Below are 27,844 nucleotides of genomic sequence, written 5' to 3' on the forward strand. Positions count from 1 at the left end.
TTATGTGGTGTTCTCCCCTGCTGTGTTTAGCATTTGTTGGTAATGATATTAGCGCTCCAACTGAGGTCAAATATGACTCTGTGTTGGAACATGTCAAGAAGAGTGTTCCGGAGAAAGATGCTGCACATGATGCTACAACATCTGCAGCACGGGAAAATTTGGATAACTTCGTGATACCCGAGTCTCCAGATGATGTTATTGTTCCTGACAAAGAAAAGGGTTCTGAAGCAACTACTACTGATAATGTTTTTGTTCATGATATCTATGTGATCCCTTTTGTTGATGATAGTGGTAAAACTATGTCTGTTCCTTTGAAAGTTGATGAATCTGCTGAGAAAGATTCAAATGTTATTTATGTGGACAATCTCAACCTTACTGAGAGGACTCCTGCTTCTAGTACTAGGAGGTTAAGGAGCAATACTGGTAAAGGTGTAGCTGTTTCTAATGTTCCTGTCAAGACTGCCAAGGAAAAGAAAATCTATGGTCTTAAAAGACAGTGGAGTAAGATTACTGGGCCCTCTGAGCCAAAAAAGAAGCTTTTGAGGAGGAAGATTATTTCCTCTAGTGATTCAGAGTTTGAGGAAGACCAACATGCTACTGCATCGCCTGCAGCATCCTCAAAGAAGTCTGTGAAGAAAAAGAGGATCCCTCAAGATGTATTCCCTGTACCCATTGACAACATTTCCTTTCATCGTGTTGAAAATGTTGACAGGTGGAAATTTGTGATAAAAAGAAGGGTTGTTGTGGAAAGGAATTTAAGTGAAGATTTTTTACAATGTCAAAAGCTTAATGATTTGATTAATGCAGTTGAATTGATGAAAACTGCAACTGGGCTCCAACTACTCATTCCAATACTCTGGCTACAGGTTTTACTCGGTTTATATATGTTGTAGGGACCAGATCACATTTTGACCTTGGTTTCCATATTCTTGATTAAACTGTTCTGCATGGTAATTCATTTGCTGTGAAGATGCATATAGCCTTTCCTACACTGATGTGTGATATTATTCTAGCTCAACATCCTGGCATTTGTACTGAGGCTGATGTGCCTAGAAAGGGAGGTTGTGATTTGTCTTTTGATTTTAGACTGGTTGAGGGTACACATGCTGCAGACTGTGCTGCATCATCTGTCAATCAGTCAACTGATGTTTTGCCTAGGAAGCAAATGATTGTTGACCTCAAGGTGTTTTTTCAATGTCAATTATGGTGTTCTTAATGATATTGCAGGTGGTGATACTGAGGTAGAGGAGGAGGACTCTAACGCAAGTCCTTCTATGTGACCTGCTTATGCTTTATTTGCATGTCCTTTTGGATTTTAATTTGTTGGGCTACGCCCTGATGCTCTCTGGATTGTAACATGCATAATCCATGTCTTTGGGTCCGATACTCCAGGTTTTCTATGCCCTGATGGTTTGTATATGCACTTTATGAGTTCATTGCTCTGATTCTCTCTGCACTCTATGTTCTCTATGATCTGATAACTCTGTGAAAATATGTATTTTGCTCCTACTATGTGATACTGACTTTATTTGTCAGAATTTATGGCTAAAAATGGGGAGTAATATGTTGTGCATGATGTGATGCATAATGCTATAGCATCTAGTATAGCATGTCTGTTCTATGTGATATGCAAGTTTTGAGGGGGAGTGAAGTTTATGCATATATTGAGGGGGAGTAGGTAGAATTTACTTTTCTACTACTTATGATATGCATGTTTACATAGGAATTTATTTTTCCTATTCTCTGTGGCGTTGCTTAATTATTAAGGAGTTTATTTCTCCGATCTTGAATCCACTATGTGAGAGTTTATTTCTCTCTATCTGTACTTTGAGGCTAGATGTGTTATATTCCGCTGTTGCATGTCTCTGATGCTTACGTGCTAGCTATCTATTCATCTGATGAACTTCTTTACTCTCTTTCCTAGTTGTGTGCGTATGTTGACTCGAAGGAAAGTTTAAATAGCTTAGCATCGTTCTACTAACTTTCCTAGTTGTGTGCTTATGTTGACTCGAAGGAAAGTCTAGACTGTATTTCTCTATGCACTGGTCCAAAGTTGTTTTAGCCAAAATTTGCCAAAGGGGAAGATTGTTGGTGTTTTGATTGGCTACATTTTGCAAAAGCCAACCAGCCAGATGCTGGACTGAGGTGTTGTAGCATTATAGTACAACATCTTGATGCTCTGTTTTTCGTGCAGAATTTTTATTTCAAATCTGAGTCAATATTTGCTTCAATTATATATTCAGGCACGTGCGTCTGGGCAAAACGAGCCTTGCTCAGCAAGTTTTATTGAAGTCGGCTGAAGGAATGTTTTTTAAAACAAAAATATAATTATATTATATTTTTTGCGTTTTTTTTGTTTGGTAACACATGAATTATATTTCTGGAAATAATTTAGGGTTGGCCGCAATTCCTACAAGTGTATTTGTCTGAAGACCTAGCTTGCCCATCAAGACAATTGAAGACTATAAATATGTGAAGCCTCAAGCTATTCTACTCATGTATTCTAAACCGTGTTGTTTACAAAGTGTGAGTTTTTAAGGTTTAGAGTTTGTGTCTTTTGTCAGCCTTTCTTGTGTCAATTTGATGCAAGTTTAGGACTGTGTTTTGGTTGTTAATTGTAAGCTACTCCTAAGCTTTGAAGCACGGAGTTAGTGTGTGTGATTCACTCATAAGCTTTTAAGCAAGAGTGTGTTCTAGTTTCTAGGAGAGTGTCTCCATCTTGATTATTATTATTGACAGCAACATGGTACGTGTTGTTAGAGGGAATTTGGGACGGGGTCCCATTATCTAAGAGGTTCTTAGATAGGATTGCACAGGTAGTGTCTAGGCGATAAGTCAAGTACCGGGTGTTGGTTGAGGGCTTTGAACTAGAGCTATTATAGTGGATTCATTCCTGGATTGGTATCCCCAGAGTAGGTGACGTTGCACTGAACTGGGTTAACAAACGATCTGTGTTATTTATTATTCTGTCGTTTATTGCTTTATTTTATTCAGCGTCTGTCTTGCTGCAACATATGCTATATAGCATCTTGTGCAGCATTGTGTTCACTGCGTGCCAGATTTCAGTATGTTTATTTATTGATATAAGTAATCGTATTAGTGTTTGGGTAACTTAATTGTAAAGTTACTAAACTTACTGAACCTGCTCAGAATACAATATTCATGAGTATATGAAGTCTAGTAATAAAGAGTTTTTTTTTTTTTTGGCATTCACCACCATTGAATCTGGTTCGGGGGTCGGTTCTGGCATCAAGTGGTTTCAGCCCTCTCGATTGCAGTTTTGGGGGATCAAACCGCGGTCCTCCCTACCAAGTTCAGCGTCAATCACCACCGAACCAACTAACGATTGCTAGTAACAAAGAGTTGTACCGAGAAAGAAATTGTAAAGTCTGACAAAAAATTATTATAAATAGAATAATTATATACTAGTATCTAACTTTTAGAAATGTCCATACCTGAGCAATACCTGAATAGGTAGTCCACCGTGGACTAGTTTAAAAAAATCATCATAAATTTTAATAACTGCTGACAATATAAAAACTAACGACTCTCATATTTTTATGGCTTAAACGGTGACATAATATGACAGTTCAAAATCAAATGCATATTTGTTTATAGTTGTTTTAATGTTTTAATCAAACTGATATCAATTGAGCCATTTTTTCAATTACAAAATATATAAAGATCATATGTACCAAATATATATATATATATATATATATATATATATATATATATATATATATATATATATATATATATATATATATATATATATAAAGGTCATTAACCTCTAAATCCAAGATACGGTAATTTTCATAGTTCGTGTTTTGAACATTTTTACTGACATGATACAGTGGACCATGTCCAATTAGACTCCAACTTATGCTATAGTAATCCAAAAAATAATCATACCAAAAACTTTGGTGTGACTACTCTATTCCAAAAGACTCCATTTTTTTGTTTGTTTTTTTGCTGCGCCCTGGGCCCTATAGGGCTGGGCCTTGTGTTTGTTTGTTACTCACACCCCTCATTTCATGTCTGCACCCCCGTTTCCCTTTTAATTTTTTTTTACTTATTTATTTAATTTAAATATTTTTTACTTGTTTATTTTGTTTATATATTTAATTCATCAAACCATTTTTGCCTTTGCGCAATCAAAACACATACAAATTTCTTTTCAAAAAACGAACAATGTTTTATCCATTCTAACGTGATACAAACAAGCTTAACCCACCCGCGAGCATACAAGCTACGTTTAACCACTAGAATGCAACCAACATCAAACATGGAAAAACAAACTTGCTGATCAGTTTTATCTTCCTGACGCAAGATTTACTTCAACAAACTATTGATACCGATGCTTCGGGTTTAGGGAATGTTATTATTGGTGTTGTTCATATTTTTGATTATGTTACGATTCTATTTGTTGTTGCTGAATTTTCTTGGCACAATTGGAATTTATCCAGGTCAGGTTTTGTTTATGAAAATATTGTAAGCTTAGTTTTAATCCAACTAGTCCCACACCCGTGCGATGCACGGGTGTTATGCGGTATTTTATATTATAATGTTGAAAAATCATTCGTATAAATTGAAACAATAAGTATTATGAAAATTATAATAATAACATCAATAAAAACAAAATAATAATAATAATAATAAAGTGATGTTCCTTAAAAAAAAATATAATAAAGTGATGTAAATATAAGATAGATATTAAAGATGTGTTTATACATTTCGAAAAGATTACAATGGATCCTATTGCATCTACCAAAATAAGTTGGTAATCCATAAATTGTCATGTCACTATGAAAACGGTTTATGTTCATTCTCATACACTGTGGTTAGATTAGTGGTTGCACAACTATCTAGGAATTATATATATCGATGCTTATACATTTAAAAAACTTATTTATACATCAGATTTGAAGTTACTTTGGTATATTCTTCATTAACATTGATTAGCAATATCTTTAACTCATTCTTCAAAATAACTATGGAAATGACAACATATAATTGACCATGGAAAACAATCGATGTTGAAACATAAGTTTTTATCTATATTATAAATCTCATTGGAGGATTCTGAGTTGGATAAACTACTTTATTATCTCTTACAAAAAAACTACTGTATTAACGAATTTGACATTTATATTAATTTGAAACTTATTGGAGCAAAAATAAACCAACTTAACTCATACTCAAATATCGAATATGATAAAAATCATACAGGACATAACAACCATTAGTAAACTTTATTTTATCTATTTTTTTTACTAATATTAGAAAGTAGTCCTGACAATCGACCAACTCCTTATATTTACGAAGATTGGACAAAAGATTATTAGCAAAAACATTAACCTTTTTGAAAAAAAATAATAAAATACAAAAAATAATAAAATGAACAAAAAAATGTAAATGAATAATAACCCAAAATAATAAAAATAATAATAATTACAATTAGTACCCCACATTAAATGAATGTAAGTGGATGATATGGCTAAATGAAAAGTTTCCATTGGTTTGTGGATTAGGGTTTAGATAGACAATTCCACAACTATCTAGGATTTATATATATATAGATTAATGGCTATATGAACTTAGTAAGATATATTTGAAACTCAAATGCTAGTTAGTTCAATATTTTTTATTATTGGTGTTGTTCATATTTTTGATTATGTTACAATTATATCCATGTCAACTGAGTTAAGCTCAAGGACATAATATTTTTTTTATTAGACACCAAAATGAATATAAAACATTTAATAACCATATCATAATAGTAAGTAAGTCATAATGTCCTAATCATTATAAACTAATCAAAATGTTCCTACACCATCAATTTTGACTACAATATAAATTGAATACATTAATTTATTCATCAAAATGTCTTAAATATAATCGTTAAGTTCTACATCAAAATCTCCTCTCACTTCTGGCCTTCATTAGGGGATCAAGCAACTCTTTCACAAGCTCTATGTCCTTGGTTGGAGTTGCTACATTCATCATCTGTAATAGATATCTACAAGAAGACCACAAGGTAAGTGAAGATTAAAAATTGATTAATTATTTGCTACATTCAACCTTCTGCTGTCATCGAGGGTGGAGTTCGAACTCGGTCATCTCACTTATCCATCTTAAGGATGTAATTTCTAGCCACTATATTATTTGACCAAAAAATAAAAAAATAATTTACTTTTCACCAAAAAAGAAAATTATTACTGCAAAAATAATAAAAAAAATCAAGGAAAAGTTCCTGTGGATTTATCTGCTCTTTATCTGCTCTTTAAAGTCCACTGGTGCTCTTGTATGTTTTTTAAGATCAATTATCATGATAGTTTGCACTAAAAGCATCATTTATTTTTTATTTCCATATCATTTGCTTCACTTGATTCATACTCCATCAAATATTAAAAATTAAGTAGTCCTAATATTAAGATAAAGTATCAAATTATGAAATTACTAAGTGAGTAATGAGCTCTCCCTAAAACGAATCATTACGAAGAATTCGAGTTTAATTCATGTAGGAATAATATTTTTCCAGACTTTACTTACTTCCGTGGCCGAACTTTCGATTACTGTGATCATCCTCCCCTACGAACCAGAGGGTAAATAAATAAATAAAAAAAACAACAAAATAGGTATAAAATATGCCTATCAAATTCCAGAATGTTTGAATCTCTCCTTGTCCTCAAGCCAAATTGCCTTCATAGTTAAAAAAAGTCTTCTAGACCTACTAGGTTGACATATTTAAGTAAATGTGAATAATATTTTTATTACTATTACTATTATTATTATATTATATAGGATTAAATAAGTAAATGGTCCCTATAGATTTTCAGAATTTTGTTTTTAGTCCCTAAATTTTTTTTCCCATTTATTGGTCTTGAAGTATTTTCTGTCATGATTTTTGGTCTTTACTTCTCATTCAACTCATGCATATTATTCAAAATTTTAATTTTTTTTTCTACTGTCATGTTTAGTACATTATATGTTTTTAACAAGAGGTGAATTAAATATGAATTTTCTAGTTTTTTCACATAAAAATTCATAAATAATTCATCTTATGTAAAAGAAATTCTAAATTTTTATTGAAGATGTTCTTATAATATTATAAACATGAATACAAGAGTCATTCAAAAATATGAAAGTATACAAGAGTTTGATTAAAAGTAAGGACCAAAAGTTGTGTGATAGAAAATTTTCAAGGATCAAAGAGCGTGAAAAAAATCTTTAGGTACTAAAACAAAATTCTGGAAAAGTATAGGGGCCATTTACTTATTTAACGCTATTATATATTAAATTTTATATTTTGCATTATATTATAAATCTATTAACTTTTTTAGGAATTTAAGTTTATTACTTTACATTAATTTTTTACTATGTATTATTAAAAAGTAGAATAAGAATAGGATGTCTCATATAATCAAATATCATACATGAGTTTTATATCATTGATATATTAATTCATCAATCTATTTATACATTGATATAATTATTTATTCAAATATTTTCATATGAAATAGTCTCTTAAATAGATTAATGGATTATATCAAGCTTTCAAAAAGGCCAAATTCATTCCTAAGAAAAAACCTATCATCATAGTCTACATACCAAACTTGATCCAATTTTAAAGTGAAATCTCACGGTGCCATATAAGTTTTGTGGTACTTGTCACTACATCAAAAATGAAAAACGAAATTAAAAAAATAGGAAAATTTTCATTGAATAAAAATTTTATACCACTATAACAAGAATAAAAGGCCGCTGATAGGGCCCAAATATTTGGTTATTGTTTGGTATAATTTAGCTGGACCTATAAGGATAATGTGACGAAATATTTCCTTTTGATACCTCTAAATTGGTCTTTATACCCACAACTTTTATAAAAAAGCCTAAAAAAGTAAAAATCGCAAAATCCAACATGGCTATGAACACAAAATAAAAATGAAAGTAGATTTTGCGTAGTACGTACATGCCTTTGTAGCAACTGTGTGGTAGAGTTTCGTGCTTAATTTTATGATATTAGATTAATCTTTATGTAACCATTACCATTCATATATATATATATATATATATATATATATATATATATATATATATATATATATAATACAAACTAATTTGACACAAAATGTTACATCTGTCAATAATGTTTTAACCGATATAAATTTTATAAAATTCACCGTTGGATTGAAATTTTATATCATTTAGATCATTTGTGTAAAATTTCAGACAAATCCAAAATCATTTGATATGCTATTGCGACACATCAATATTAACGACATATAAAAAATGACGCAAACCGTTAATTTTGATGTATCTCAATAACATATCAAATGATTTTGGATTTGTCTGAAGTTTTACATAAATGATCTATATGATATAAACTTTCAATCTAACGGTGAATTTTATAAAATTTATATCGGCTAAAACGTTATTGAGAGGTGTAACATTTTGTGTCAAACTAGTTTGTGTCATTTGATCCTGGCCCATATAGAGTTAGGATCCATTGACACCGGGTGTCAAACTTTAATTTGACACCAAATCTTAACTGTTAATTTTTTTTAATCAAAGGCTAATAATAACTTGTTATATTAACTCATGTGTGTATCTATTTAGGAGATTCCTTATTTTCTGATGTGATCATAATATAAACACTCTTTAAAAGAAGAATTGATTCAATAATTGAAGAAAAAAAAACCAAAGTTGAAGATAATCATCCAAGCATGTGATAGTGGAAAATAAAGAGCTCATCCACTAAGCATATGTAAGTGGTGCACCAAGCAATCAAAGAACACCACTATTATTTCTTTATTTTGCATTTTATTTTGCATTTTCCTTGTAATAATTCAGCCCCACTATCATGATAGTTAGTGGCTGAAATCGTTTTGTTTTCTTAGGAGTTACTTTTTGCTTATTACATCATCATAAGTCATTCCTATATATATAGGAGGCGTGTAACTCTTGCTAGAAAATGTTTTTGATTGAGTAAAAATATGAGAATTATTCTCTTTGGTTCTTTGAACCTCATTTTTAGCTTATCGGCTTGCCGTGGCGTTAACATTTGACTTATCGACCGGAGCCTCCATAATCGGTTGTGGCGTCCTCACGACCTATCAATCGGTTTTTCCACCCCGATTGTGGAGTCTTTTCACCACATCCACCATCTCAACTCTTGTTTTGTTCCAACCGCTCCTAGATTCTCTTATTTTGTCCTTTTTTATAAGATACTTATTAAATTTTCAAGGGTATTAATTAATTTTTACCAACATACCCTTATTATAGTGCAAATTTAATAGGGGCACCCGCAAACTTAATACCAAAATAAACTTTATGATTTTTCAAAAGGTATCTTATATTTAGAGACGGAGGTAGTAAAACTTATAATGCACACTTACTACATCAGCATCTCTCCGTCAAGTGTGAGACTCTCTATATTATTATTAGTATATATAATTTTTAATGATGATGCCTACTACACCCTTTATAATTTGCGGATATTTACCCATCAACCAATGAAAACAAATCACATAAGATCATCTTCAATGGTGTAGTATCTGTTAGGTACTCATGATACTTATTAGGTTCTACCATGGGAGCAATACCCACTTGAGTACCCATCTTATTTTCCATTAAAATATTTTTTTATGGGACCTACTTTCTTTTATTTATTCAATTTGAAGACATTTAAACAAAAGCACAATTAAATGGATTGGTAGTTAGTATACCACCACCACATTTTCTTAACGTTGGATCATTTGCTTCAGGAAAAAAAAAACAAAAAAACGGTGGAAAAAACGTTTGATCAATTTTTGAAATTGTTGGCAGGCCAACAAGAAAATTTAATGTCAACCATATTTGTCGAGCATATTTGACAACGTTTTGAGCATGATGATCAATAAAATTAGTTGTTTTTAAAATTATGTAATGTTATTTTAAATTATTTTTTAATTATGTAATTCTTAAAATTTGACAATATTATTTTAAATTAAATTTCGAATTTTAATTATTATTTCGAATTATAAAAAAAATAGTACATATTAATTTTGTAATTTTATCATTCAATCAATTTATATTATAAAATAGATAATTAAATAATAAGTTATTGTAATGATGTTGAGTTATTGATGAGACCCATTTTAGAACTTTTTAAGAAGTGCTCCATTGAAGGGGTTGAGTACCTATTAGGTACAATTATTAAAAAATAATAAATTAGTGATGTGTCCATGTGAGACTCATTTAAGTACTCAAAGTTGAAGTGCTCCATTGTGGATGTTCTAAGTAGATTTGCATGAGGTACCTACAATTAACTTGTAACCAGCTTTTATTTCACATGCATATGACTTGTTCCGATAAATACTCTCAAATTATGACGAGGTAGTTTAGAAAAAACCATTTTTAATATGTTTTAATTTCATGTGTCATTTCTCAGTTCAATAAACCTAATACTAACTAAACATAAATTAAAAAAACAAAACTAAAATGAGACCAAACCTAATCAAATTTTATTCTTGCCGACTCAATGGGGATTTCCTTTCCCCGGACTTAATTTAGTTTTTTTTCATTATTGTTTCTTTCTTTTGCATCAAAAAGATCTTGTTCTTCGCGACCTTACACTTTTTCATTGCCATTGGAGAATTTGTTCGTGTTTTTTCTTCTTCATCTCGTGTCTGCTTCTTCTACTGTGTGACATGCAAAGTCTAACATCTTCATCTATTGCCATCTTCGAACAAGACATATTGCATCCAATTCACTTTTTTATATCAATACATTCAAACATAAATCATTTAAATACAACTTGATTTTATTAAAAAAAAAAAAAATTATGCCGAAAACAAAATACAGACTCAAATATGTTTTTAAAAGGGGAGCAATTTAATAAGTAAATACTAACCAATATCAATAAAACAAAGTGATATATCCATACATATTTATCTCCTTCCTTAGCTAATTCATCCTTCTTCACTCCATGTCTTTCTCATAAATTAATACAAGTTGCAAAAATTTGCAACAAAAATAAATACCCCCTACATTTTATTCATGAGGGGGATTCAATTCAATTAGAAACAACCTAATTATACAAGAGACACAATGCATAGCATAACATTTAACCCCCATAAAATGATAATAATGATGACGACGACAATAACTTAAAGTAGAATCTAGACAAACAAACTTGGCTCATTAGTGTTTGTTATTTGCAAACATCCTCGCAGTAGCGCCACAAGTAAGAGCATCTGTAGGTATCTTCTTAATTTTATGAACACCCTCAGCAAAAATCACACCCATTCCCAAATGCAAATGTGGTTCAATGTGACAATGAAATGCCCAAACACCAGGATTATCAGCCTTAAACCTTAATGCAGTCCAACCATAAGGAAAAATAACTGCAGTGTTCCTTAAAGGCGCACGCGTCAAATTGAAACTTTTCTCATCAACACCTGGCCTGAATTTCCCTTCACCATAACCCAAAACCCAAAAATCATGTCCATGTAAATGCCAGGGATGAATTTCACTACCATTTCCAGTTAACTGGTTTGTATTTTGTAATATCACATCAACAATTTGATTCAACTGGAACGTGTAAACACCGTTACCAACAGTCGTATTAGGATTCACAGGATTCTTAAAGATGTCATAATCCATTGGAAATGTGTCTAGTGGTGGAGTTCTGTCAAATGTATTGTTTAGTTTAAACTTAATTGATCCTAAGTAAGGTGTTGTTGGCAATGTTAATGAAACATTGTTAATAGACCATTTAGTGAAACCGCCGAGTCTGTTTTGTGTGTTGAGGAGGAGAATTCTTCTGTCTGCGGTTTTTGGTGGCTGTGGTGTTCCCATTTTGGATATGATTTTTTTTGTGAATGTTTTACTTCGTTCGAAATCGTCCCACAATGGTGTGATGGGTGGTGGTGAAATTGGGAAAACTGAGGCGGAGATTTTTTTGTAATTAAGGATTGTTAAGCCTTGTGGTGTGCCTGGTTTTCTTCCTCGGACTCCGATTGAAAGCCAGTAGTTTTTGTTTGGGTCTTGATTAGTTGTGAGAAGGACTGAGTAGGTTTCACCTGAATAGATGTCTATGTCGTCCACTGCAAATGGGTGTACGTAGTTTCCGTCTGCTTCTACTACAATCAGTTTGTGATTCTGTAACAAATAGAGAAATTTTGTCGCAATGTTAATTGATGAAATAATGAATTGATTTTATGGTGCAATTCATGATGAAACTAATTGCATAATAATGATGATAAACAAACCGAATTTTTCTAATTAACCGTCACATAAATTGAGGGTAGGTGCCGTATGTTGACATGACACCAATTAAATTCAGTCATATGTGTTCAAGTCAAACATTAATAATTTTTTTACCAAAAAATAATTTTGACTACTTTAATTTCCAAATAATTATATTTTAGATTACTACTTTTCATTAATTATATTTTAGGTTACACATATTCTTATCATTTACTAAAAAACACTTTTCACAAATCCTATTCATTTTTTCTTACGAATTCATCTTTTCTTTCTCCGCAAGATCAAATTTTTTCGCTGGCGCTTCACTTGTTATCGTCGCTGCTTCACTTGTGATCCTTGAAGATCGCCGCTTCCATAGGCCTCTTCACATTTGTCTTTCAGAATTTTGTTTCGGCTACATTTGTTCCAGAATCTGTTCATCTAGGTAACATTGATTTTATTTTTTATTCTCTTGTATGTTTTAATCACTATTTGTCGATTTGACAATTCAAATAACAATTACAAATCCCTCAAGGAATTAAATCAACAGAGAGTGATTAGGAAGTAGCTACGGCGACAAGTGAAGCGGCGTTGACAAGCGAAGCGCCGGCAAAAAAATTTGATCTTACGAAGTAAGAAAAGATGAATAAGATTTGTGAAAAGTGTTTTTTAGTAAATGATAAGAATATGTGTAACCTAAAATATAATTATTTGAAAATTAAAGTAGTCAAAATTACTTTTTCGATAAAAAAATTATTTATGTTTGACTCTGACACATATGGCTGAATTTGATTGGTGTCATGTCAGCATAGGGCATATACCATCAATTTATATGAGGGTAGAGAAATAATCACCTAACTTGATATGCGACATGAAAGCTTATTCTTTTTGGTGAGATGCGTCAGCCCATGCAATAATGTAACGCATGGTGACACTTGAGAGCGAAGTAGCAGGCTACTTTAGCGGACTCTCTCTCTGAAAAAAGTAATTTAATATTGTGTGACCCATGTGACCTATTGGGTCACATATCAAATATTAAACTGATAAGAACAAATACTATATTTGATCTTAGCCAAAAATTCGAGAAAAGTTACTCAGAAGACTAGTAAGAATGCAAAATGTTGAATTTAAAGTTAAGAAGCTTTATATTTCAAACTAGTAGAGGTTTTAAGTTTTTATGCGAAAATTTATCAAAATCACATATTGTGTGCCTTATTCAAGGCGGAGCCAGGGTGACCCAGCGGAGCTATGGCCTACCCCTTAAAATTGAAAATTACTTGAATACCCCTGTTTGTATATAAAAGGGTAAATGATCATTTATCCCCCTGCAAAATAAGCAAATTTTCGTTTACCCCCCTGTACAGATTTTTTTTCTGTTTACCCCCTTGCAAAAAATAGATTACCTCATTTCGCCCCCTGGGTGTACAGCAGGACAAGTGACTATGCAAACCTATTGACGTGGCTTGTACATGTGGAAAAAATCATTTATATTTATTTTTTAAATTCCACGTCAGATAATATTTTTTTAAAAAAGAAAAAATATTTTTTTCCTACAAAATAAAAAAAAATTCTGTTTTGTTTCCCCAAAATTTTTTTAAAAAATTCCTACAAAAAAAATTATTATTTTTTTCATACAAATGATTTAAAAAAATTTCCAACAAAAAAAAAATTTCCTCCCAAAATAAAAAAAAAAAAAAAGAATTTTCTTATTTTGCTCCCAAAATAAAGATTTACTCCGAAATAAAGTTTATTTCCGAAATAAAAATTTTAAAGATTTGTTTTCAAACTTTTTGAATTAAAAAAAACATAATCTTTATTTTTTAAAAACAAAACTTTATTTTTTGTTATTCTCTTTGAATTAAAAAAAATAGAAAAAGATTTTCAAAAAAAATATAAAATAGAAAAACAAGTTTTATTGGTGTTTTCTTCTTCTATCAAAACCATTTGCCCTAAAACTAGAAAAATATAAAGAAGCAGAAGACAATAATGAAGTAGAAGATGATTTCGGCGACTGAAGAAGACGACGACGAATACAATCATGACGGTGGAAGCAAACGATTACGGCGAAGATTCTGTTTTTTTTAATTCAAAAAGATTTGAAAATAAATCTTTATTTTTGGAGTAAAATAAGAAAATTCATTTTTTATTTTATTTTAGGAAAAAAATACTCAATAATTTTGTATGAAAAAAAAAAGTTATTTCTAGGAAATGTTTTTTAAAATTTTGAAAAAAAAAATTCGTTTTCTAAATTTTGTAGGAAAAATAATTTTAATTTTAATTTTTTTAAAAAAATATTATTTGACGTGGAATTTAAAAATAAATATAAATGATTTTTTTCCATGTGTACAAGCCACGTCAGCAAATTTGCACAGTCACTTGTCCTGCTGTACACCCAGGGAGCGAAATGAGAGAATCTATTTTTTGCAGGGGGTAAACAGAAAAAAAATCTGTGCAGGGGGGTAAACGAAAATTTCCTTATTTTGCAGGGGGGTAAATGATCATTTACCCTATATAAAATTATGAATTTATGATACATATAATAGTTGATGATTTTGTAACAAAAAAAAAAAGTTGATTATTTCAAATTAGAATTAAAAATCAGTTCTCTCAAATAACCAACTTGATTTGAATTAAGATAAAACAATTCAAACTTTAACCATTTTTTATTTTGGATCACAGTACTAACATCAGCACAAAGGATGTATGAATGAATAAACAAAGGATGTTGTTAAAGAACTTGAAAGTGTAAATTTTAGATTAAAAAAATGTATAATTTTAACATATGCTCTTAATTAACATAACAACTTTATGTTACATATTAAAGATTCTCCATAAACGAAATGGGGATCCAGAAAGATCATGTGATTCCACATGCCCTATGAATCTCTGAGACTCCATAACGTGTGGTTCTGTCTTTTTTAGAGTGTTTTGGAGTTTACGAATATTTTTTGGTGGATGTTTGACAACTCAATCAGCCCCACTCACTAGGATTGGCAAAGCGGACAAGCCCACTCCGTTTAGTTTCGGTCCGCTTAAGCCCGTCTAAAAGCGGTATGAATCGAGCCAATTTAGATGGCCGAGTCTAAAATCATAGTCCGCTCTGTTTAATGGTGGACAAGCGAGTTGGCGGGCCGGCCCGTCAAACAAAAAGTTTTTATTTTTTTTATTTTGACGCTTGTGTTGTTACGAAAAATATGTATGTAGTCATTCTAATTATCAAGAAAGTATTTGACTATGTGTTTAAGGTAATGAACTGGGAAAAAATGTGAATTACACCGTATGTAATGTTGATTCAAGTAATAGAATAAAAAAAGTAAGTTACACTAGAAATCCGGTGAAGAAGAATAACGAGTATGAAGACCGAAGAGAGAAAAAGAAGCAAGAACAACAATAAGAGAGTAAAGCGGCAACAAATAATCATAAATTTGTCACCGGTTGTATAAATGAATTGAAGAAAAAATACAAAATTTATTTTATATAAGTCTTGTATTTTATTGGATTGGGCCATTTGATACTATTCATTAATAAAAAAAATAGATTTTATATTTTTATGTAACTCGCTGGGCGGGCGCTCGCCCCGCTTTTTAAGCGAGTTTGACAGGACAGACCAATTAAAAGGGACGAGCTCAAAACTTAGGCTCAGCCCGCCAAAAATGGCGGAGTAAATGGGTCGGCCCGGCGTGTTTGACCCATTTTGCCACCCCTACCACTCACATACCATGAGATGGAATCTAATTACTATTCACCATCCCCATTTATGGCATTTCTTTTACCATTTTTCGGTATAAAAAGACATATTTTTCAGATTCACTAAATAATTAATATAATTTAATGAATTTAAAATATAACTTTGCTCGTATAATGAATTATTATTGTCATTAATTATAAGAATAATGCTAGCAACACACTCTTTAACAAACACACTCCAACACACTCTCTTTTATTGGTTGAAATTCACATGGGTCCCATAAGAAAATGTGGATCCATATAACTTTTATGGGACCCATATAAATTTTAACCAATAGAAGAGAGTGTGTTAGAGTGTGTTTGTTATTGGAGTGTGTTGCTAGCACTCCTCTAATTATAATTATCACACAACACAAGTTTTTTTTTTTTTTGATAAGCTCACACAACACAAGTTAATTTGGTAGCTGAGTTTGAAGAGTTAAAATATGGATATAATTATCAACAAAAAAAAAAAGATATTATTAACCTGACCAAAAAAAAAATGGTAAGTTCTCGAGTTTGTTTTTTACCTCCATCAAATACTAACAAAATTAACTTAATGTTGACTATTTAAAAAACAACACACACACTCACTCAAGCCTGAAATTTATACATGAGTATAAGACCATTCCAAGGGAGGAGGCTTAAGTAGTAGTTTTTTTTTTAATCAAGTAGTTTTGTGGTTAGAAATTTTATTAGGATGGCTAAAATTCGAATTTCGACTCATGCATATATAATGTATTATCCTGCCAATTGAGCTAACCTCACGGGTCAGTCTTAGTTTTGTTTTGTTTTTTTTTTTGAAGAAACAAGTCTTAGTATTTTTTTTTTTTTCGCAAACAAGTCTTAGTACTTAATAAATACTCCATCGAAAAGAAAAATTAAATGGCACTTATAAGAGAAGTGTTAGATTAAGCATTCCTATTTACAGATCCACCAATTTTAAATATATTCAAATAATCATACAGTATTGAAATATTTGATTATGATGGATAGTGACGTTAGATTAAGCATTCCTATTTACAGATCCACCAATTTGTTTGTGGGTCGACACACAAACGAATTGCTAGTTGAGTAGGATACACAAAGTCGTAGATTTCCAAATTTATTTTAAAAAAATTAAAATTTGATGTTTTCTCTCCCTACCCCCCGTGATTCTTTTATACCCCCTGAATTTCCAATTTTACCCTTGCAAAAAACTTCGGTTTATAGAAACCGAAGTTTTTTTTGCCTTGAAAACCGAAATTTACTCTGAATTTGTACTAGAAAAAAATCGGTTTCTGCGAACCGAAGTTTTTTGCAAGGACAAAATCGGAATATTGGGGGGTATAAAAGAATCACGGGGGTGGGGAGAGAAAACATCTTAAAATTTTAGTTTGTTTAAGGTTGAATAGTCCGTAATCCGTATAAGGCCAGATTCAAATACTATACGTATAGTATTTGAAATCCATTTTTAAGCCGAACTTTTTAATCCAACACGATAAAACATGTGGGCTGAGCCGACCCGTTTAGGGCCGGCCGGGGATATCTTTTTTGCGATTCTACGAAATTTTCTCTTAAAGTACCACTCTTTATTATGAACAATTGATTCCTTTTTCATTTTCAGAACAAAGTTGATTCCTTTTTTATTTGGTGGGAAGTGGGAACAAATTGAAAGGCTCTTTCTTTTTTATTTTTTTATTTTCACCAACGCTATATGGTTTACTGGACCACCTAATCTGATTCGGGAGTCAGTTCTGATATTAAGTGATTCCAATCACTTCTTCCAATTATAGTTGTGGGATATCGAAATGTAGTCATTATTCCTAGTAACGATTGATGAAAGGATCTTTCTTAGATAAAGCTAATTATGAGACAGATACATACCTAAATGGTGATATAATTAAGATGCGCATAATGATATGATGTGTATGTGGAAGCATGATGATATAGTAACTTTTACAATGACATGCATAATAGACACACCCACACACAAACAAATTAGAATTTGACAAAATGAAATAAATGTTAACAAGAAAGAAACACAAAGAAAGAGATATATAGTGTAATAATAATACACATAGTGTGTCTAGTCTAGATATAGAAAAACTTACTGAAATGGCCAAGTTGAGAGAAGCTAAAGAAGTTGTACTAGCAATCCTTATTCTATAAGTTTTTTTTGGCTCCACGTGAAGAATCTGAGGTGCACATTCTTCACCACCTTTTAAATTACATGGTTGTAGGCCGGTGTTACCATACCTGGCTGCTAGTGAACAATTGAACTGTCCTCTTCCATTGATCAGCAGTGACTGAAAAAGTTAATCAATAATGTTTCATTGTTAGAGAGAAAAAAATAATTAAAACTACTATTCAAAACTCATGCAATTACAATAATAAAAGAGAAATGATATATCAACACAAATTTTAGACACAAACCAAACAAATATACACCTTTTTTATTTTTTAAATAATATAATGTTCTTTATAGATTTGCGTGCACACTCATTTCCTCTTATATTTATACATTGTCAAATACGTGTTGACCAAATTTGTGTTTTTAAATAACACAGCTCATAATAAAAAGACAATACTGTCGCTTTTTTTGTTATCTTGATGTTTCTTTTCTCCCTTTTTGAGTCAAAATAAAGCTACTACCGCGTGGCCAATTGTACACGAGAGAATAAAATAATACTCCATTATTTAGTCATTTTTTAAATGATACCGAAAAAAATAATACTCTATTAGGTCTTTTTCTAGCCGTTGTGAAGACCTGCAACTTTTTTTTTTTTTTTTTTATCGTGAAAAACAATTATTTTTAAATGTTGTGGAGGCCAATAGAGTTTTTTATTTTCTTTAATTTTGATAAAAAAAATATCATATATAGTATAGGATTGTATATATGTCTTGCTAAGATATCACATAGCAACTAGATTTTTTTTAAATCATAGTCGCTTGATTTAATTTAGTGATGAAGAATTTGATAATATTAGACCATCATTCAATAACATTGCACGTATAATTTTATATCATGTTGAATTTTCGTTTACGTTCTATTTAAAATTTTATAATTGGACCTATAATTCTTTTGGACGGTGAATGTCCATCGATTTATTTACCGAAGAGAAGGGAACGAGGTGACGATGATATTCCAGATTGACCAAACACATTAGGGATTCAGTGGAAAAAGGAAGTGTATACATGGCATTTTTTTAAATGGTCTAATTTAAACCCTTGGATTAAAAAGAATTAACGGATTAAATTTAGTGTCAAAGTAAAGTTTGACACCTGGTGTCAACGGATCCTAACTCATATATATATATATATATATATATATATATATATATATATATATATATATATATATATCACATTTCACAACGCGTTTTCTTCTAAATTTACATTAAATTTTGAATAGAAATCGTGTTAATTATAGACAGACATCACAATTAAATAGTAATTAAATTGATCTAATCGATTGCATGTGTGAAGTTAACTCTTCTTATGTCTTGAAATTATATGTGTTGTTGAAAAAGAAAAGGAAAAAAACGACAAGTGGGGATGGCGATAAGTAGAGTTCACCACGCTGATTGAAAAAATCCAACGGTACTTTGAAGAAATGGGGCCACCTGCCAAGATTTTCAAAGTTACTTTTAGGAAGTAGCTATAATTTCGATTTAGCATGCGTTTGTTTTGAATTTTTTTTTGTAAAAAATCTATTTGAAAAGAAATCACTTTTATTATTTTGTTAAATGAATTATTTTAGATTGTTTTAAAAAAATTATTTTTTATTTTAAAATAAAAAGCTAATCTTATTGGCTTTTTTAAAATAAATAAAAAACTAATGTTTATAATTAGTAAATAAAAGGAAAGTCCTTTCAAATTTTGTAAAATATTTTTTAAAAAAATTCAAAACCAAATTATTATTTTTAATCTTAGATGCACTCTTTGTCTTTTTCATTTTTCTATTTTTATTTTTAGAAAATGACAAACAATACCTCCGAAACATTAGTTAAACATATTAATATGAAAAAATTTCTTGAAATATTTGCATTCAATACTTTAAAATTGTAAAAAATTAATGTTTGCAATATTTAATTTATTCTTCAATTTTCTTTTTTGATTTGCTTAACAAGTTTCTAGGAAATACCTTTATTTCTATGCCACATGAAGTTGAGTTGTTTTATTTATTATTTTATTGGGTTTACAGATCAATGCATCATATGAAAAAGGAAAACACTAAGTAAGTGCACATAGTGGAGCTGGAGGACACAAATAAGGAGTATGATTGGTGATGATGAAATGTCTATATAAGAAAATATTATGACATGACGAAAAATATTACTCCCTCCCGTCTTATATTATATATATAAGAAACACTTTGAAAAAAATTTGATTCTTTTTATAAGAAACACTCTTTAAATTTATTCTTTAAATTTTTTTTTTTGTCCTTTTTATAAGAAACACTCTTTAATATTATGTTAATTATTTCTTCGGTCCTCACTATAAGAAAAATGTTAACTTTTTAGATTCATGAATGATTGATATATTTGGTCTAAAAAATAGAACAAATACATTAAATATTTTATGAATCTTAAAAAAAGAAACTCTCTTATATTAAGGACTAGAGGAATTAGTTATTAAAGTTATCAAAATAAATTTAAATTTTAAACTAGTTTTGCTCAATCGATACTAGTACTCAACAAAATTTTATATTACCAAAAAATTCTCCACACAAAAAAGTTGTAAGTATGAACATTCATTCACCTGTGGTTCACCAACCCATCTCATTGGTGCTGAAGAGAGGCCAACTTCTTGTTCATGTGAACTTGTATGCCACAAATCACTTAGGAGCAAATTGAACTCACCATCATAATGAAATGGTTCACTTTGTGTTTTTGGTAAATTTACTATTAGAGATCCATACAACCCTGCTGCTCTCTGCATACCATAGTGTCCATGATAGAAATATGTTCCAGGCTGCACCATATAAAAAAAATTAATTAAACTATAGTATAAAATAAAATACATTCAAAATATGCCACTTGGGCTAAGTGATCAAATTAACAAGTGTCTGAATCGGAACACTGTTTAGCATTTTCCATTAATTAATTACCCTATCAACTTTGAATTCGTAAACAAATGTTTCTCCTGGATTTATAGCACACTGAGAGATTGCTGCAGTTCCATCAGCCCAGGGAGTATCAAGCTGCAAACATTAACAATATTAATTAACAAAAAAAAAGTAATTAATTTGGTTGAGTGAAAGAAAAGAATTTATTTATTACTTGTCTAATTCCATGCCAGTGAATAACAGTTCCCTCAGTAGAAAGCTTGTTGGTGAGTGTAATGACAAGAGTGTCATTAACTTCAGCTGTAATAGTTGGTCCTGGAAATTTACCATTGATTCCAATCACAACATGTTCATAACAATCTGGTTTTTTGTATGTGTATTCCACATCAAAGTGGTAGGGTACCCTTCTTCCAAATGATAACTCAAATAATCCCAACCATATACACCAAACAAAAAAAGCTTTTAACAAACTCATTGTTGCTATAAGCTAGCTTTTGCTTAGAGATCAGTTGGGACTTTTTTTATGACTACAAAATGAAATGAAAAGAAAGATGGACTGTATGAATTTATAGAATTGTTAAATGGGCTAATGACAAATAATACAGCCAATAAAAGTAGACCATTGCTCTAGGCTGGCACATTTATACTCGTTAGTCGTTATGTTACAGTATATTTTATTTTAATCTAGCATGTATCTCGTGCTAAATAATTGTTTCAATTTTGTTTTGATTAATTATTTTAATATATATATATATATATATATATATATATATATATATATATATATATATATATATATATATTTCTCGACTAATTTTTTTTAATCTTATAATCTTTCTTTAGAAATAATACACGAGATGTATCTTTTTGCGATGACTTAATTAATAAAATGGTCCCTTAAAGACATTTTTGGTTTCATATTAGTCCCTTAAAGAAAAAAAGGTCTAAATAGGTCCCTTAAAGAAAAAAAGGTCTGAATAGGTCCCTTAAAGACATATCCGTTAATCAGTTTGGTCCTATTTAGACCTCTTTTTAGGGACCAAAATGATTAACGGAGATGTCTTTAAGGGACCTATTCGGACTTTTTTTCTTTAAGGGACCTATTTGGACCTTTTTTTTCTTTAAGGGACCAATCTAAAACCAAAAATGTCTTTAAGGGACCATTTTATTAATTAAGCCTTTTGCGATAATGCCTGGATTAAAATACGTAGGTGTTATGCTTCAAAAAAAAAAAAAAGTATGGTGTTATGTACTATCCAAGACGCGTAAGCTTAATTAAAAAAAAAAAAAGTTTAATTGCACATTTGGTTTCGTATCTTTATTTTAAGTTGGGTTTTTATTTTTTAAAAATTTCAAATTGGTCCTTTATATTTTCTTCTGTTTAATAAGTTAGTCCCTCCCGTCAATTTTTTGACTAGCGTTGTTAGATGTGGCCATGTTGGAAACGGAAAACAAATTTGACTTATAACAACGGCAAGCATCCGTAGGTAAAAGTCAATTCACAGAACAACAACAACCAACCTTCATCCGCCGTTGTTTCGCCGGCTTTACAACGATTCAAGTCCTCCATGAGAGTATAAACACACATTCAGCACCAGATTAGGAGGAATTAAGGTTTGGGTTTTAGGATTAAATCTCAATAATGGAAGGAAGAGTTTAAATCACTAACAATACCTCAGATTCTAAGCCTTAAGACTTAATCCTTAATTCACAACATCTACAAGTCCCAAGCTAACAGAAATTCGTACCTCCAAGCTTCAATTTGATAGAAACAATATTTGGCCATGAAAATACATTTTCAACCATGAGGAAATAAGAACAAGAGAGAAGATGAAATTGGCTTGTCATGATTCATGAATTAGTGAAGTAGAATGGAAAGGAGTTGTGGTTGTCGTTGTTGGTCTGTGAAATTGATTTTTACCTACGGACTCTTGCCGTTGCTATAAGTCAACTTTCAGTAGTCAAAAAATTGACGGGTGAGACTAACTTATTAAACGGAAGAAAAGATAAGGGATCAATTTGAAACTTTTAAAAGATAAAAGACCAAATGTGCAATTAAGCCAAAAAAATATTCTTTTTTTTTGCTTAGTTCATAGCAACAAGTCACTATGTAATCAAGTTAGTTATAACATTTATGAGTCGGTTATGGTAGTTAAAGCTTGTTAACACACTTCTATTCTTTTTTTTCGGCTATTCACCACCAGTTGAATCTGGTTCGGGGGTCAGTTCTATCATCAAGTGGTTCCAGCCTCCTCCTGATCACAGTTGCGGGGAATCGAACCGCGGTCCTCCCTACCAAGTTCAGCACCAATCATCACTGAACCAACTAACGATTGGTAACACACTTCTATTCTACCAGCTATATACAGCTTCATGTAGTGTTTGTATTCCCTCCGCCCATAATTTTTAGTTATTTTTTAATTAAGAAATAATAAATATTGATAGCGTAAGTCATTTTGTATAAAAATCAGTGTTTTAAAAATCAGATCGGACCGGTCGGTCGAACCGTGAACCGGAGACAATCCGGTCTGGTTCATACGTTCGATCGGCTAAGCTATTAGACTGATGGGAACCGCTAAAAACCGGAAAAAACCGGTGAACCGGCCGGTTCACCAAACCGCTGGTTCAATTGCACGCTTTTTTTTACCCAAAACGACGCCGTTATGATTTTTAATATTTTTTTTACAAAAAGTCAGTTTTGTTATTATTAACTTATTATTATTAATTTTTTTAAAAAAAAAAACTAGAAGAAGGTTACAGAAGAAACACAAGCAAGCAACTTCGTCGGCGTTCGCTGTCTCCATCAGGGGCGGAGCCAGATTAAGCTCAGGGGTTCCCTTGCACACACTGAGATTTTGAAAATTACACATACCATCCTATAGTTTATGCATCTTGAACCCCTTTTGCACACCCTCAACTCAACAGATCCAAGAGAAGAACAAACATGGAAGAAAATGGAAGATAAGAATATACTAAAATATAAAAAGAAGAAGAAGAAATATCCAAATGAAATGAACAAAGTGAATGAACGGCGGCCACGGTACAAAACATGTGCAGCCTTTAGGGTTTCACACGATATATATGTGATTGGATACACTCATAGTTTGGGCCTTTATCATGCATGACCTTAATGGCCCAACTTGAGTTTTGTCTCCTATGATATATATTTGGTCATTGGCAGTTTGTTATTATAACTTATAAGTGGCCTTCCCCTTTTTTTGTTTTAATGTAAAAATGAGTAAAATTTAAAGTACTTAATTTCTTTTTTACATATTTAAAGTACTCAACTTATTAGATACAGGTACATTTTAGATAAAATAATTTAAAATATAAATTTTTTAAATATAAAATGAAAAAATTAAACTTTCTTGTTACATTTTTTTTTGTTTGATTTTTTTTAACTGGTTTAATAACTATATAATTTTATTATAGAGACCGGTTCTTTTCATCTGTTTAATTCGGTTTGTCATGCGGTTCGACCAGTGACCCGATGGTTCGATCAATGAACCAGTGACCCAATGCCCTCGCCGGTTCGATGACCGGTCTGGTTTTTAAAACACTGATAAAATTGGTAAAATATCATTAGTTGTACCTTAGTTTTTTAGGGTGGCAGAACCAGGATTATTAGAGTCTAATTTGTAATCATGATTAATTGTACCTTAGTTTTTAAAGTCTACAATGTGAATTGTATGCATTTCGTTAAGAGGATTCTTCTATCAACGATTACTTTACCAAATTACGTTTTTCCCGAATCAATCGCGTTCATATTGCAACTCTATAACGTGAATTGTATGCATTTCGTCAAGAGGCTTCTTCAGATTCAGACCAATCCCCAATTTCACATGTCTTGCTTGATGTTAGCATAAAGCAATGCTCAATGCTCGCAAGTTTAAGCAGTAAGATATTGTGCTGATCTTTCTCACATGTCTTAATGATCATTACACTGTCATTTGTTCTAGAATCTTAATCATAGATCCTTTTCCCGATCTCAACACTACCTTCTCCACAATAACTAAATATGTTCAGTAAATACACCAAAATTAAGCATATCCCTATTATAATGGTAAATGGTTCAATGGCACAAACAAATACTATTGGAGAAATTTGTATCATTGATTCATTTATCCTTACTGATGTCACATAAGATTATAACAAAAGTACTCTAGCCATTAGACTACTTGCGACAGAAAAACGCCATGTTTATCAAATTACTTGATAAATATGACAGCCATTAAACTACTGAAGGCCAATCTGCTCTGGAGTGGTGGTAGGAGGAGCATAGTGATGTGTATGTCGCGGAATATTCTGGACACATCAAAACTAGCGCACATCCCTCTCTGGCATATATCGGACCCTGATCAGACCACATATAATTCAGTCGGAGTACAAGATGATAGGTAATAAAAATGGCATATCTGACGGTGAGCCTCATAACACATCCAGGTCACATTATGTGGCAGCATCTGATCCATGGACTTCTGCATTTCTCTAATGTTAGTATGTTCTTTTGTTGTCACAAATTTAGCAGCATAGGGTATGCGCTCCTCATAATCATCATCCTCAACCCAACTGATGTCCTTGAAGTGGTGGTCGATTCATGACTGCCTAAAATGTGTAATTAGATAAAATAAAATCCAATTACACCGATATATAATAATTTAAACAATTAATTAAGAAACATTGAATATGGTTACCTAAAGCAATGTTAAATAACCAGCCAAATACTTGTACGTCGGGTCAGTGACATTTTTCAGCTCCTGGTAAAGGAATGCTAGTGCAGCAAGGCCCCATGCATAACTGTCAACCATCTCATCATGTTCCCGAAACTACTTCAGGTAGGTGACATCGACATAGCTTTTGGCCTTGTTGGAGAAGATTGTGGTGTCAACCAAGAAAAAGAAGTATGTTCTGGCTGCATAGCCATGATACATATGCATGTTGGACTCATCTCCGTCTTTTTCAGCTCGACGTGCAACTCTCAAGTGGACGGGAATGATCTGCTTCCGATATGTAGACTGTGCATGGGCGCATTTTATGGATGTCACTTCATAGTCAGTATTAGCATGACTTGATCCGACAAATATTCAACCATCAACTCAACAACCTCAGCTTTGGTTAACATGCTTTAGTGGTCAAGAAGTCCCTTGACGGGGAGATGCATAAGATATCGCATTTCATCCAGTGTGATAGTGATCTCCCCACTAGGCACACAGAAGTTGTTAGTTTCGCCATTCCACCTCTCTACAAAAGTAGCCAACAGAGGCGGATCAAGAAACGTGAATCTCGCATACACTAGCCCTGACAGCCTTGTGGCCTTAATCTCTTTCTTCCACCACTCCAAGTTAGTCGAAATACCACCCAATTTATACAGCTTTTCTGTTGCTGACTAATCCAATCAAATCACATTCCTACAAAACCAAAATCATAACAGATTCAACTAATTATTACATCAACAATTAATTAACTTGAAATTAAAAATCATAATCAGATAATTAAACCATAATCAAACAATTAAGAATTAAATAATTTTGTAACTTACGTATGTGTCGTAAACACGTCTGAGAATGTGCCCTCCGTACTTAGTCAGTTTAGGCTTATCAGACGGGCCACCTGGAATTTCGCTAGGCTCTGGTTTACCCTCAAAAGGATTACGAAAACTAAAAGGCTCGCGCCGAGCCTGACCCTCCTCCATGTCTTCATCTCGCTTCTCATGCGACTGGTTGTCATCATGTATCCTCTGGCACCTACCTCTAAAGACGTAACCTCCAAAGCCTTGGGCTAAGCCTGATGCTTCACCTTAGGCAGAGGCTCATCCGTCTTTTCTCTCTTAGAAGATGCGGTTGCCAAAGTTTCCTTTTTCTCGCACGCTTCCTTAATGTATTTTTCATATATAAACCCAAAAAAATAACAACTAAATCAACAAACGACCAACAAAGAATTACCATAAGAGTGATCCACTTCCTAGTTAGTTCGCTACGTAGATTGTAAATGTGCTCTAACCTCTTGTTTATTGGCTTTATTCTTCACTTTTTACGTGATTTCGAGCACAAATACGACGCAAACCATTGATTTTGATGAGGATTTCGAGTTTTGAGATTTTGTAGGATTTTTATAGAAGTTTGGGTTTTTGAGTAACTGATGAAATGAAGGAAAAAGTGGTGGAAGTCGTTATATATACTGAAGGTGGTAGCGAACCATTTTTTTTCAAATCTGGGTGTTATTTCATCTGTACGGCGTGAAAGGTTGGGTCAAAAACAATCAGTCACTTGCTACATAAGCAGTGAACTAAGTTCGCTACCCAAGCAGTGAGAGATAATATTTTAGTCATTTTAGGGGAGCATAGAAATGGTAGGAGGTGCAAAAAGAAAACTGATTTTTGAACTGATTAAAAGTCCTTGTTAAGGAGTGGCCTTAACGGATATATACCGCTAGCCTTCTCTAACAAAATCCCTCTTTAGTCTATTATTCAACAACCTTCTTTTTGTTAAAAAAATAAGATAGCGGGTGCAAAAACTACAATATGAAAATCATAGAAGATTTGGTGGCCGAGTGGATGAATGAATAAGAGAGTTTGATAGGAAGAAGTTAAAAAATTTAATTTTCACTCTCAACAAAAAAATGACCAATATTAATTATTTGTATTGCCCGTTTTTTTAAAAAAAATTATAGATAGAATTGATTGTTTGTTCTTATTTTAAGGCTTAAATATGTTATTAGTCCCTGCACTTGTATCATATTTTGGTATTGGTCCTTACACTTTATTTTGTTTGGTTTTGGTCCTTGCACTTTAAAAAAGATTTGCTTTAGGTCCCTACCGTTAGCCAACTTTTAAAA

The 27,844-nt window shown here is 31.8% G+C and overlaps 1 protein-coding gene and 1 non-coding gene across 2 annotated transcripts; both read right to left on the reverse strand.

Annotated features, from left to right (window-relative positions):
- Positions 1–10,877: 10,877 nt before the first annotated feature.
- On the reverse strand, positions 10,878–21,686 carry LOC123905762 (L-ascorbate oxidase-like). Its single transcript, XM_045955483.1, has 5 exons — positions 21,225–21,686; positions 21,053–21,145; positions 20,704–20,916; positions 18,054–18,248; positions 10,878–12,147 (listed from the first exon to the last, which is right to left on the reverse strand). Exons 1-5 carry the CDS (start codon positions 21,483–21,485, stop codon positions 11,188–11,190), a joined length of 1,722 nt encoding a protein of 573 aa, XP_045811439.1. The 5' UTR covers positions 21,486–21,686; the 3' UTR covers positions 10,878–11,187.
- Positions 13,126–13,326, reverse strand: LOC123911914. Its single transcript, XR_006810785.1, has one exon. It is a non-coding gene; the product is annotated as a U2 spliceosomal RNA (small nuclear RNA).
- Positions 21,687–27,844: the final 6,158 nt, after the last annotated feature.

This window comes from Trifolium pratense, linkage group LG2 (genome assembly GCF_020283565.1).
Source record: "Trifolium pratense cultivar HEN17-A07 linkage group LG2, ARS_RC_1.1, whole genome shotgun sequence".
NCBI classification, from domain to species: domain Eukaryota; kingdom Viridiplantae; phylum Streptophyta; class Magnoliopsida; order Fabales; family Fabaceae; genus Trifolium; species Trifolium pratense.